At 44.4% G+C, this 13141-nt stretch overlaps 1 protein-coding gene and 1 pseudogene across 3 annotated transcripts; both read right to left on the bottom strand.

Moving 5' to 3' along the window:
* Window positions 1-127: 127 nt before the first annotated feature.
* Window positions 128-1339, bottom strand: LOC106611691 (39S ribosomal protein L18, mitochondrial-like; annotated as a pseudogene).
* A 155-nt stretch (window positions 1340-1494) lies between these two features.
* Window positions 1495-12758, bottom strand: vpp3 (Vacuolar proton translocating ATPase 116 kDa subunit a). 3 transcript variants are annotated; one of them, XM_014212161.2, is made up of 20 exons: window positions 12573-12758; window positions 7452-7586; window positions 7170-7248; window positions 6770-7014; window positions 6596-6660; window positions 6305-6431; window positions 6125-6204; window positions 5911-6004; window positions 5526-5738; window positions 5199-5349; window positions 4914-5053; window positions 4642-4799; window positions 4441-4531; window positions 4185-4303; window positions 3673-3886; window positions 3348-3458; window positions 3143-3229; window positions 2889-3009; window positions 2591-2762; window positions 1495-2462 (listed from the first exon to the last, which is right to left on the bottom strand). In XM_014212161.2, exons 2-20 carry the CDS (start codon window positions 7566-7568, stop codon window positions 2369-2371), a joined length of 2478 nt encoding a protein of 825 aa, XP_014067636.2. In that variant the 5' UTR covers window positions 7569-7586; window positions 12573-12758; the 3' UTR covers window positions 1495-2368.
* Window positions 12759-13141: the final 383 nt, after the last annotated feature.

The following is a 13141-nucleotide window of genomic DNA, read 5'->3' as shown; positions in this document are numbered from 1 at the left end:
CAATGTTTTCTGTGTACTTGTCAACACGATACAACAAAAAGGGATATTTTGTTGGCTTGGCTAAGAGCCTTTAGTTATTTTTGTATTTACATAATACTAGTATAATGGAAACTTTTGGCCCCTAAAGTCAAATCCCAATGAATTATTGTTGTGGTTCACTGAGTAACCCCTCCCTCTTTCATCGCTGTCTGAAATGACAACCTGGGGGAAAAAAGTGTTTAACATATCTCCCTAAACACAACCTCAAACAACATGAAGCCTGTTGTCACATGGATGACTTGACAGTCCTTTGGTCAAAATCCCTATAGCATATGATACTGCCTCTGTATGTACCTCATCAGGACTACTGCAACATGGACTGTCTCAAACATCCGCCTGTACTTACAGCATCAGGATGGTGTACAGGGGATGTCTGTACACCATCCTAATGATGCCAGCCTGACGACACCTATGTGCCAGCACCTCGCCCACAGCCCGGCTGGCTGCCACACAATGGGTGGAACCAAGCTCACGCTTCAGGGCCCACTCTTTGGTGGAACACAACAGCACAGGGCTCTGGATCACTGTTGGCAAACACCTCTGCTGTCACATGGTGCTGGGAGCGCAAGAACACCAACCTGAAGGAAATGGGGGGTAGAGGTGGAGAAGAGAGGAAAAAGGCAAGATGGGTTGTAAAAGTGTACATCTGTCCAAGTATGAACGGGCACAGAGGTAGCCACACCTATGGTAGAACTTTTGAGAGGGCCAAGTTGTTCTCCAGCCCCTGTCCTTCAGCGCTAAAGCCATCTGCTCTAGGTTCCGTGGGTTTCTGTTCACGAACGTTGGGTTCACGGCTTCATTATCTACAGTGGGCTCGGGTTGGGGCGCCGCCTGGCTCATACAACGGACTGGAGAGAAGAGGGGGATTAAATTAAGAGCACAGAGGAGTATAGAGCAGCATTAGGAACATGCTAATCAAAAATAAATGTTCATACACATTAGAATTTACACAACACATTTGGCATCAACGGAGATCAGTATTTTCTTACTCGATTTGAGATAATGGTGGATTATAGAACCACGCAGCTCGCACCTTTGAATTAGTAATATCCGCACATTGACTTTTCATCCAACACTGCCATCTCATTCCGTATGTGGTCATATGAATAAAGTTCAGACTATACTTGATCATCCACTGTAGCGACTCAGAGAATAATTACTATCGATATTATTCAAACATTCGCCTTGACATGTGTGCCACCATCTTTTACACTTTACATTGACCACTTCCTTTTTCATCATTGACATCTGGTTGTGTCTCCTCTCGCCATAGTGAGGCACTCTTGCGCTTCATACGCATTTACACCACAACCCACTTACCACAGATGGAAGTGAGAATTAAATAGTCAAATGAAACCAATAGTTCATGTCCATAATTTAGAAAATGGCCTCCTCGCCTCATTTCTACAATAGGAATACCAAGTCACGAAGTAAAACGTACATCCACACAAGAACTGTAAGAAAAAAACAGCTTTAATTTAATTTCAGCCATAGAGTTTATCACACTAATAGTAAAAACAAAGACAGCATGATGTGAACCAGGATACAGAGAATGCAGCAGACTAACAGTTGTTCCAAAAGGCTTGAGTTAGTTCCATGATCAGTCTCAGTGACTAATGAACAGATAAGGCCTGATTACAAACATGAAAACTAGATGGGCTCAAAGGCACACAAATCAAAGTTTATCTTTGGAAAAACATTGATCTTCATTCAGATGGTTCTCTGCTCATATCAGACATACTGTGAATGACGTAGTTGACAAGTTTCCTTTCCATAATCATTCACCGTGTCCAAATACGACATAAGAAACAGATGTTGAGTACCATAAAGGGTCGCACACATTACCAATAACAAAAGCAGCACAGCCATGTGATTCTCTTTCAGACCAGATGTGTTAAGACAACTGGTGTCCTTTATCTTTACAGACTTTGAGATCACTTTCATCATGTGTAAAAGTCAATAGCAACCATTTCCTGAGTTATTCAACCAAACAACACTATGAAGATATTACAACAGTTTTCAAATCATGCTTAGAATGATAAACTAAGAGAATGTGAATGATAAAAAACATGAATTATCTAAATACAGAAGGAACAACATAGATATTCTGATCACACAACATGCATGCTGAAATGGGCACAAACAATCAATAACACAGTCCAAAGTCCTCAATGCATTCTTGGACATTGAACAAGTTCTTCAAAACACCAAGCTTTCAATAAAAGAGAGCAATCATTCTCAAATGTGCGGGGGAGCGATAGGTGCAGAGCCAGTGACTGATTGAATAATTAACATTTGGCAAACATATTTAAAACAATCAATAAATTGATCACACAGCGGACGAGGCGTGGATTAGGGAAGAGAAGGCGAAAGGGTTCAGCTTGTAGCCTGTTCCGCTGTAGAACTTATTCTGGAACTCCACCCTAGGAGAGAAACAAAGAAAAATCAACAGACAATATTGCACATAATATATTTTCTCCAATCCTCCAGTCACACACGCCTCTCGTTCACTCATTCTGTCTTTCCCCCCAACCATCTCCCAATCTCTTACCAGTGCAGACGCAAGGCATGCAGGAAGGCAGACAGGCCCTCCATGACCAGGAGGATGGAGACTGTCAGCACAGCGAAGAAGGAAAAGACTACAAACAGGACCACAGATCCCACGTAGCCTTGCCCGTTTAGGGCGATACGCATCACCATCACCCAGAGCACCTCTGACAGCTCTGGAGGGACGGAGATGGAACACACGAAATAGGAGCTACAGCGAGTTAGTACTATTTAAAAATATGAGTCAGTTTGCGGTGAGTCACTACAAATCAGTGGAGAACGAGGGTGTGTGTGTGACTCACGTGCATGTGCAAGACTCAGGGCCCACAGTCGTAGGTAAGAGGCTGTGTTGGAGATGCAGCCTAGACAGTACTCTATGGTGTGGATGGCCTGGTGCATGAATACATCAGCAGCATCAAACTCCTACAGACACAGAGAATGTGCTATTGAAAAGTTGGCCGACTGAGTAATACGTTAAACGTGTCACTAGCTAAGCCTCTGCGAACACAGAAATAGAGCTAGCATAGGTAACACAGTGATAATGCCCCCTTTCCACCTCCTCTCTGTGACTCCCTGTCTCCAGCTCTCCCTGATGAGCGTTGATGGAATTGTTCTCAGTTAACAGGGGGCGGCTCTCTCCTGCCTGGAGGACACAGAATCACACCAGACCAACTCACATACAGAAGAAACAAAGTGATGCTAGATATTTACAATAAAATCAATACACATAGCAAAAGCTCAGTCAGAGTCAAGTTGCTCACCGTGTGCCGGTGGTTCCTCTTGTGTGTAATGTATTGATGGATGGGTTTCCCCAGCAGTAGGACTGGAACAGAACACAGCGCCAGCACCACCAGGACCTGCTGCACCAACATCTACAGTGCAGAGAGCGGGAGTTAGAACGTCACCACATAGTGGCAGGTTGTACTTAGGGGTGAGCATGCTACCATACCATTGTTTTCAAGGATTCTGCAAACATTAAGCATACTTTAAACAATTAAGTATTTCGTAGTGAGCACGTTGTGTGCCCTTCCATACATATACTATAACCGTTCCAAACAGTGGGAGGTTTCCCTACAAAACACACACCTGTCCTTTGTAGAGGGGCGGGTTTTCCTTGTTCACTGTGAATAGGAACATGTCTATGAAGTGGATGAGGATGCTGGGGGTGGAGTTAGAGTGGGCCGTGTCGAAGGCCAGCCACTTGAAGATGACCATGAAGACCAGGTAACCAAACAGACACAGCATGAAGAACAGCTCTGGGATCAGTACCAGGAACACACTGCTCAACTGGTTAAAGTGTCTGGAGGGAGAGAGAGAGAGAGAGAGAGAGAGATGGGGGAGAGAAGGATGGGTAGAGAAAGATGGGAGGGAGGAGAGGGATGGCCGAGTGAGAGAGGGATGAAAAGAGATAGCCAAAGAGAGGTGGGTGGGTAGAGGGAATCATAGGTTTAAGAGAAAGGAATGCATAGGCAAAGGTATTGGTTTGAGTAGAGAGAGAGTCGGGATCACAGGAGAGGGACGTGAGAAAATGTGTAGATTACAGCGATAGTCCCTTGCATTTCAATACACACACACAAACTAACGCAATGTTCCCTCACTTGTAGTTGAAGAAGGACAGACAGACTCCGAAGGTCATATGGATCACCCCGATGATGACGGACATCTTCATCTTGTAGGAGTTAAGGAATGTCAGGTGGTTGCTGGACAGACCCCAGATCTGAGGACCACACAGCACAGTTACTGATAACTGAGTCATGGAAACAATCACACACACAGAGAGACAGACAGAAATTAGGAAGGGAGAGAGAGAGAGAGAGAGAGAGAGAGGGGAGGCAGTGTGGTGGATTTCCATACCGGGTCGATGCCAAAAGGATAGGGTCCTGTAAAAACCCCAGTGATGTTAGGATCCAGGGACAGGAAGTTGTTCTCTTTAAGAGTTGTTGGACTGAGCGAGAGAAAGATACAGAACTCAAATATTTTAAAAGATACAGGTCAATCAGAAAAAGGATTGTGGTGCTGTTACGCAAGTGTGAGTGATGCGACATGTGTCCTTACTGCCACTCTCCGCTCTCGAACATGGGTCGTACGTGCCAGCCGGAGCTGAAGGGGCTGAGTCCTCTGCTGAAACACTCGTTGTAGATGGCCCCGGTGTAGACAGAGAACAGTCCCATCAACAGGATCAGATAGCGTCCTCCAAACATCATCCTCCAGATCTAAACCACACACACAGACTTTATATTAGGACTGTTCCTCTGAATCAGTATAATTGTCAGTCTCTCAATTTAAAGTGTGTGTATGAAAGAGTGTGACGTGTTTGTGTGCACAACCTCATTGGTGTTGTTCCTGAGTTTGGGGTCCTTCTCCTCCAGGACCATCCAGAGGGCAGCCAGGAACATCAGCAGGCCGTGACCCACGTCTCCAAACATCACCGCAAACAGGAAGGGGAACGTGATGATGGTGTACACGGCTATGGAGAACGGGAATAAGAGAGGGTTGAGCGAGAAAACGAGAGATAATATTTCTGATAATTTACATATACTAGAGGTGGTTCTTCCCTGGGTTGGTCTGTCGGAGGGTTGGCGATTTGAAGTGATACATGTATTGATTGATACCTGGGTTAACCTCACGGTAACTGGCCACTCCATAAGCCTCTACGATGCTCTGGAAGCCGGCCGTGAAGGAGTTGGTAGGGAACAGGGTGGGAGGAGGGGTGGAGCAGGGGAGGCGGTTGTAGAACGAGTCCATCCCACTGCCACTCTTCCTCTGATAGGGGGAGAGCCAGAGAGAAAATGAAGGGGCTTAAAGTCATACACTTTTGGGGTACCTTGAAAAATTACATCCATTCCTCAGTTTAAACAGCATGACCAAAGACAACCCTCTCTTGTTGCCTTGCATCTTGCTTGGTTACTCAATCTCACACATTATTTCCCTTCCCTCACCCCTCCTTCTCTCAGGGCACTCTGTAGTTCGGGCAGCTTGCTGACGGGACACCAGGCCTCAGCGATCAGACACTTGTCGGTAACGGAGGGGCTGCAGAGGTTCAGCACAGCCTGGACAGCCTTAGACTTCTGGACCCGCACCTTCCACTGGGGCAGCACGGCTACAACACGCACCAACAGCTGCTGGAGGTAGTGCTCTGTCTGGGACAGGACCTGGGGAGGGGTGAAGGAGGACAAGGGATGGATTAGAGATGGAGTGTGAGGCAACTTTAAAAGTAAATGTTCGCTCACTGTTTGCTGTTCCCAATGTGATTCTTATTGAAGTTGGTGATACAGCAACAAAGATGAAGGTGAATGTGTTTTATACAGTGGTAGTCTGCCTTACAGATTTGATGTCTTCAATTCTGCCCTGCAGTCCCTGGAGAATCTCCTCTCTCTCCGTGGGGCTGTCGGGGTACACAAATGTCTGTGTGTGGAAGCTGGGAATGCAAGTTATTGAGGAGGTGCAAGAAAGACATGGGTCATTAAACAAGCATAAACATGAACCACTGCAATGTGTCAAATATCACAACGAAGGAGAAGTGGACAGGTTTACGCACCAATCACAGATCTTCTTGACCTTCTGTCCGATCTGATCTCCCCAGTAGGATATGAGGAACACCGTCCACTGCATCTCCCCCTGCCATCACATCAAATATTAGACGTGTTGACTCACTGACCATCTTACTTGCTACTCTACTTTCAGTATAGAGCTCCTCTTCCTTTCTTCCTCTCCTCACCGTGACAGGATGCTCTAGTTGCTCCTCCATCTCTCTGAAGTCCACGATGATGTAACCACGGCACGCTCGCCATAGCAACCGCTCGAACGAAGGGACTTTCCAGGGGTGGACCACACCGGCCACAAAACTGCAAATGAGAGAGGGATGGGAGAAATAAAAAAAATAATAAGGTAAGTTGGCATAAAGAGTATGTTGACCAACTGGAAAATGGAAATCAGTCATTGTCCATAGCCAATGTAAAAAAAATTAAGTGGAAAGACACTGGCAATCTCTTTGACCAATGAGGTTTACCTGAGGTGGACATCCTGTCGGTTAGGCTCCAATGTGTCTCCTGTTTCCAGTGGAGGCGGCGGACCCTGTGAGAGGAACAATGAAAATAGTTACGCGATTGTAGTTCTCCACTTTAATACATCCAAACAGTAGTTGTAGTTCTGAGGGAGTGGGTCTGGGTGGTGTAGTTCTGACCTGTGAGGAGGTGAGGGAGTGGGTCTGGGTGAGAACACCTTTGTATTGGCTGAGCTGGGTCATCTGGGCTCTGAGACTGTCTCTGTTCCTGGACACCTCTTTGAGCTCCCTGGCCATCCTCTCACTCTCTTCCTCAATGGTGAGTAGGTCTCTGGGCTGGGGGGCCGAGGGTGTCGGGCAGGGGGAAGGGAGGGGGCCATGGAGGGGGGGCCACAGAGATCGATTGATCTCCTGCTCCAGGAACGCTGAGTGGAGAGAAGGATGAAAAGAGAGCGAGATATGTAAGGAGAGAAAGTCAAATGCATAGGAGACAATGGTCAAACATCATTTTCTTGTATTAGGATAGCTTTAATGAGCGGCCTTGTTTTAGGAGCCGATAGTGAGGGATCTAGATACTTACAGAAGGTTTTCTCCAGTTCCTCACATCGTCTCACCTCCCCCACAAACTTCCTCTGGAAGGAGTTGACGTTGGGGTTCAACTGATTCACCACAGAGGGAAGAGTACAACAGACACACAGTTACTCAAGTTATTCACACGAGGGTTTACTACACGTCAGCTAATGTCGCTAATTTCAAACATAATAGCAAGATGGTAGAGACGTTAGTTACAGCTACTGTTTCTGAGACAGTCATTCTTAGTGAAGATACAAGACAAACAAGGTCAGGGGAGGACAGAACTCACATCTCTGAACTCGACCAAGCCCAGTTCTCCCAGTTCACTGACACAGTTGTAGGCTGAACCAGACTGGAGGAAGAGCTGCACCAGGCACACCTCCTCACTGCGGAACATAGAACCCATCGCCACCTAGAGATAGGCCTAGAGGGAGAGGAAGAAGGTAACGAGACAGGGAGATGGAAAGGAGATCGGATAGAAACAGTGAATAGATAAAAGTACTGAGGGATAAGGCGAAGAGAGAAATTGTATGTGTATGGCGGTTGCTTCAAAAATCAGGTGACCGCTGCAGATAAGGGAAATACAAAGTGCATTCTTCCCCTCTGACTAACCGAAAAAGTCACATGAATTTCGACAGTGGAATTTCCACTCAAGCTGCACTTCACAACGAATTAAATTCTCACCACAAGTCAGTGCGAAGGCCTCAATACACCACCCTTGATGTGGGTCACTAAAAATAGGTTAAACCATAGACATTTAGACTGGGGAGAGACTGAACCAAGATCGTCCGTGTACATTTTGGCCAAATGTTTATTTAAAAAAAAATGTTTGTTCCAGTTTTTGCCATATAAACATAAAAACACTTGATATTTAGAATTTCACAAGTGGGTGGGGTTAAATGTGGAATGTGTCACTAGCCAAATGCAAACAAACACTTCCTGTTCCTTCAAAATAGCAGCAGTTCACCCTTCTAACTTAATTATATTCATCTATAAAGTAATCTATTAATACATCCATCAATCCCCTGATAGAAATTAAGAAATATACCTATTTTATATTTACGATAGTCACAGGTTTGTAGGCCTCCTTGCTCGCACACGCCTTTTCAGTTCTGCCCACAGATTTTCTATAGGATTGAGGTTAGGGCTTTGTGATGCCCACTCCAATACCTTGACTTTGTTGTCCTTAAGCCCTTTTGCCACAACTTTAGAAGTATGCTTGGGGTCATTGTCCATTTGGAAGACCCATTTGCGACCAAGCTTCAACTTCCTGACTGATGTCTTGAGATGTTGCTTCAATATATCCACATAATTCTCCTGCCTCATGACGCCATCTATTTTGTGAAGTGCACTAGTCCCTCCTGCAGCAAAGCACCCCCACAACATGATGCTGCCACCCTCGTGCCTCACGGTTGGGAAGGTGTTCTTTGGCTTGCAAGCCTCCCCTTTTTTCCTCCAAACATAACGATGGTCATTATGGCCAAACAGTTCTATTTTTGTTTCATCAGACCAGAGGACATTTCTCCAAAAAGTATGATCTTTGTCCCCACGTGCAGTTGCAAACCGTAGTCTGGCTTTTTTATGGCGGTTTTGGAGCAGTGGCTTCTTTCTTGCTGAGCAGCCTTTCAGGTTATGTCGATATAGGACTCGTTTTACTGTGGATATAGATACTTTTATACCCGTTTCCTCCAGCATCTTCACAAGGTCCTTTGCTGTTGAACTGGGACTGATTTGCACTTTTCGCACCAAAGTACGTTCATCTGTAGGAGACAGAATGCATCTCCTTCCTGAGCGGTATGACGGCTGCGTGGTCCCATGGTGTTTATACATGCGTACTATTGTTTGTACAGATGAACGTGGTACCTTCAGGTGTTTGGAAATTGCTCCCAAGGATGAACCAGACTTGTGAAGGTCTACCATTTTTTTCTGAAGTCTTGGCTGATTCATTTTGATTTTCCCATGATGTCAAGCAAAGAGGCACTGAGTTTGAAGGTAGACCTTGAAATACATCCACAGGTACACCTCCAATTGACTCAAATTACGTCAGTTAGAAGCTTCTGATAGGCTAAAGCCATGACATCGTTATCTGGAATTTTCCAAGCTGTTTAAAGGCACAGTCAACTTAGTGTATGTAAACTTCTGACCCACTGGAATTGTAATACAGTGAATTATAAGTGAAATAATCTGTCTAAACAATTGTTGAAAAAAATGACTCGTGTCATGCACAAAGTAGATGTCCTAACCGACTTGCCAAAACTATAGTTTGTTAACAAGAAATTTGTGGAGTAGTTGAAAAACAAGTTTTAATGACTCCAACCTAAGTGTATGCAAACTTCCAACTTCAACTGTACATATAGGAATGTACTGTAAAAATGTTACTAGCCGTCAAATTCTCTTTCCTTGTTTCCTTCATTCCTCACTCTGTCAAAGCACATTGGGGAGAGGATTGAAGGTTCCTCCCCTCAGGCCTCCTTCTCCTCTGATGTGCTTTGAAAGAGGCAAGGGATGGAGGAAACAAGGATGGAGGAAGCAAGGATTTGACACCTAGTGGACGGGTCTGTAAAATGCAATAACCATGAAGAAAGAATGGTAATACAATAGTCTCTGTGTGTGTGTGTGTATCACTCCTACTTATCATCTGCCATTTAAAAACTGTAAATACCAACAGGGTTCCAATAGAGTCCAGGATTATTGGCTGCTCATTAAGAACCCCCAGAATCATTGTTAATATCCATTAAAGCACACATCGGATTGTCAATACAGATGAGTTTTAGGTCTGCATATGTGAGTGTTTAAAAGATTGGACATTTCTCAAATAATGTGTTCACTGTGGCACAACAAACTGGTGTGAGGAGTCAATCAGGATGACAGGGTCTGTGTCCCTTGATAGGATAGAGGGAAGAGACCCGTGCACTTGTCTCATGAAAACACTGATTGCACAACGTGATATAAAGGCTACAATACATGATATTCCCTATAATAAAATACATGGACACAACAATTAAATACAAAGATAAATAATCTCTGATATTATTTATTCAAATTAGCCTTTTCTTATAAAACCATTCAATATAGCCTACTAAAGCATTATTTGGCCACAGTGGATCATTAGCTTCTTAAAAAAAAAAGTTCTGGATTGTTTTAAAATCGCATTGCTCACAGTCGTAAGGAAAGGCAGCGCACGCAGCAAAGACCAAATACATGATTGTTGAGTTGCGTTCAGTGAAAAGTAGAGAGGAGCAGGCAGGCATATCGCAATATTTCAAAACATAGTTTGTAAAGCAAATGGTTATTGATGTAAAGAGAAGAAAATGAAAAGAATAGTCTGTCTTTTAGTTATAAAAATTCTCAACTTAACTGAGTGAACAACAGTACAGTATTTTATTGGCACCAACATGGAGCATCAGCAATTTCCCGTTAGTGCACACAACCACTCTTTATCATTGTTGGGTCAGTGTTTGTTTTTGGATAATTTCCTCCTCCAGTTTAGATAATGTCATAATCCATTTATGTCTTCCCTTCTCGTATTGTATGTTTTTATTGATCCATTTGTCAGGTTCAGCAAGCTACCCTATAATTCGTCATATTAAAAAAAGATTCTGCTAATGCCTCTAGTCATAAAGTATTGTACAATTGCATGAAATGTATTTATAAAAAGAAATAACTATCTTGACATTGATAGATGAATTACTAGCTATTAATAGATTACTAAATAGATAGTAGATGAATAGAATGATGTTAGAAGGGTGATAGGTTTGGTTTCGCTTTGCCAGAAAAGGATCACAGAATCAAAAATCCGCATATTCGTCCAGCTTCAATCAAATTAAAATGTATTAACTTCGCGGGGAGAGTTGCAGATGTAATCACGAGACATTGTTGTTTGCAACATTATATCTATCCAAGTTAGCAAAGGTTGCCTCCTATCTTGTCAGTCAAAAACAAAAAAGCTGATCCCGTTTTGCCACAACGTTTCCATGCATTGCATTAGACTAAGTTACCATAGAAACAATACATATATATATATATAAAAACTTATATTAGGCTAGATATTTCCAATGTCAGCAAATCAAATAGCCCACCAGCCTATAGAATGTCTAAATTTGTAGATAGAAAAATATGTTGACCGACCACACACGAATCTATCCTTTGTGAAAGCAGGAAGGAAATATACGATTTTACCTGTTTCCTTCAATCTGTCCAGCTCAATCGAAAACTTTTGTGGTGGCCGCTTGTAAAGAGTTGGCTCAAGGTGATAGACCAGAACAACAAACAGCGTCAAACAAATCTGTTTTCACAGGGAAGTCACAAAGTTTCTAAACATACTGTACTGGAGCGTGTTAATTTCGCCAACTGTGTTGCAAAACTTTTCTTAAACAGAATCAAATGGGGCGGGATCTATCAGAATGTGTCAAATAGAAACTCACGTTTTCGTTGCTAAACTTTTTCCGTTTGCTATGGTCTGAACAAATGATTACACCCCTCCCTGTCTTTGGTGAAATTATTTGGGAAGTACTGAGAGCACTTCCCGTTCACTGGCTTTATGTCACGTTACTTGTTCTCACGTGACGGTAGATACGTTTTGAGAGTCAAATAACCTTCCCCCCAGACTTTATTTGCATAGGGGGAGATAGGTCAGAGGCCTGTGGACAGTTGCCACATATACATTTAAAAACATTTAGGATTTTCTGCCCTGCAGGCAAGTATAGTATAAAACGTATATTTTCTTCCCCTATCATCTCAGTCCAAATTTCTCAAGCAAAGCCCTATTCCAAAATCACTGACATGTACAGTGCCTTCAGAAAGTATTCACACCCCTTGACTTTTTCCAAATTTTGTTGTGTTACAAAATGGGACTATCATGGATTTGTCCTTTTTACAACGAGCTACACAAAATACTCTGTCAAAACTAACGTTTGTAAAAAAAAAAAAGTGATGAAAAATAAAACACTAATATATTGTAATGACCCGGCTGGGTCATAAAGGAAAAAGAGACGGACTCTAGGTGTACAGGTCAGAACACAGGTTTATTCCTAAACTGGGCTATTGTTCAGGCCACAGCCCACGCCACTAAATGCCGAACGTACACAATTATATCATGTCGGGCTCCGAACAGAAAAAGAAAGAAGATGAGACAGTAATCCCTATTTATGCATTTCCAAATCCCGCGGGATTACCCATCATAGCCCCCCAACCTTTCCCTCTGTCCTGACATATTTAACCCCTGCTAGTAGCCATGAGAACCATAACACACCCACAAACACAGAACACAATACCGGGTCGTTACATAGCCCCCCCTTTCTAAACCCTAGCCCCTAGGGTTACACAACAAAATCCTTAAAACGACCCGGAGGTCGCATCAGTCTCTTGTGCCTCCCCGTGGCTCTCACCGGTGAACCCCCAGAACACTCACCTGCCCCAATGTCATTTCCAGCGCCCTCCGAAGAAGCAGCCCCCATCCCAGGCTCAGGTTGCGCTAGAGTCTCCTCGTTAGACTGTTCCCGTGGGCTCACATCAGAGACCTCACTCCCATTTCCTACCGTTTTCCTCCCTCTGTAGGGTGCCAATCGGTCCCGGTGGACCACCACCTTCCTGCTCCGTGGGGGACCTCCACCCGGTACGTCACCTCCCCCACTCTCTCTATCACCAGACACGGCCCCACCCATGCACTGTCCAGCTTTGGGCACCGCCCCTTCTTGCGCGTGGGGTTGTGAAGCCACACACATTCCCCCGCTCCAAAGTGCCTCCCCCTAGCGCGCGAGTCGTAGTGGCGCTTTTGGCGCACCCCTGCGTTCTCGAGTTGCTCACTTGCGAAGGTGTGAGCCGTTTCTAACCGGTTCTGCAGACGACACACATAGTTCGGGCCAGGCAAAACCCCGTCGTCATTATCAGGAGGGTGGCCAAACGTCAGTTCGGCTGGGGTGCGCAACTCACGACCTAACATTAGTAGCGCTGGGGAGCACGCAGTCGATTCTTGAACAG

Source organism: Salmo salar, chromosome ssa09, assembly GCF_905237065.1.
Source record: "Salmo salar chromosome ssa09, Ssal_v3.1, whole genome shotgun sequence".
Lineage (NCBI taxonomy): Eukaryota > Metazoa > Chordata > Actinopteri > Salmoniformes > Salmonidae > Salmo > Salmo salar.
This window is presented reverse-complemented; position numbering and strand designations above follow the sequence as displayed.

Excerpts from the sequence above, each read along its gene's own strand:
- vpp3 (XM_014212161.2), bottom strand. The coding sequence starts at position 7,568 with ATGGGTTCTATGTTCCGCAGTGAGGAGGTGTGCCTGGTGCAGCTCTTC. Across the intron at positions 6,661-6,769 it reads ACTCCCTCACCTCCTCACAG|GGTCCGCCGCCTCCACTGGA; the intron begins GTCAGAACTACA and ends TTCCTCTCACAG. Across the intron at positions 5,054-5,198 it reads TTACCGTGAGGTTAACCCAG|CCGTGTACACCATCATCACG; the intron begins GTATCAATCAAT and ends CGTTCTCCATAG.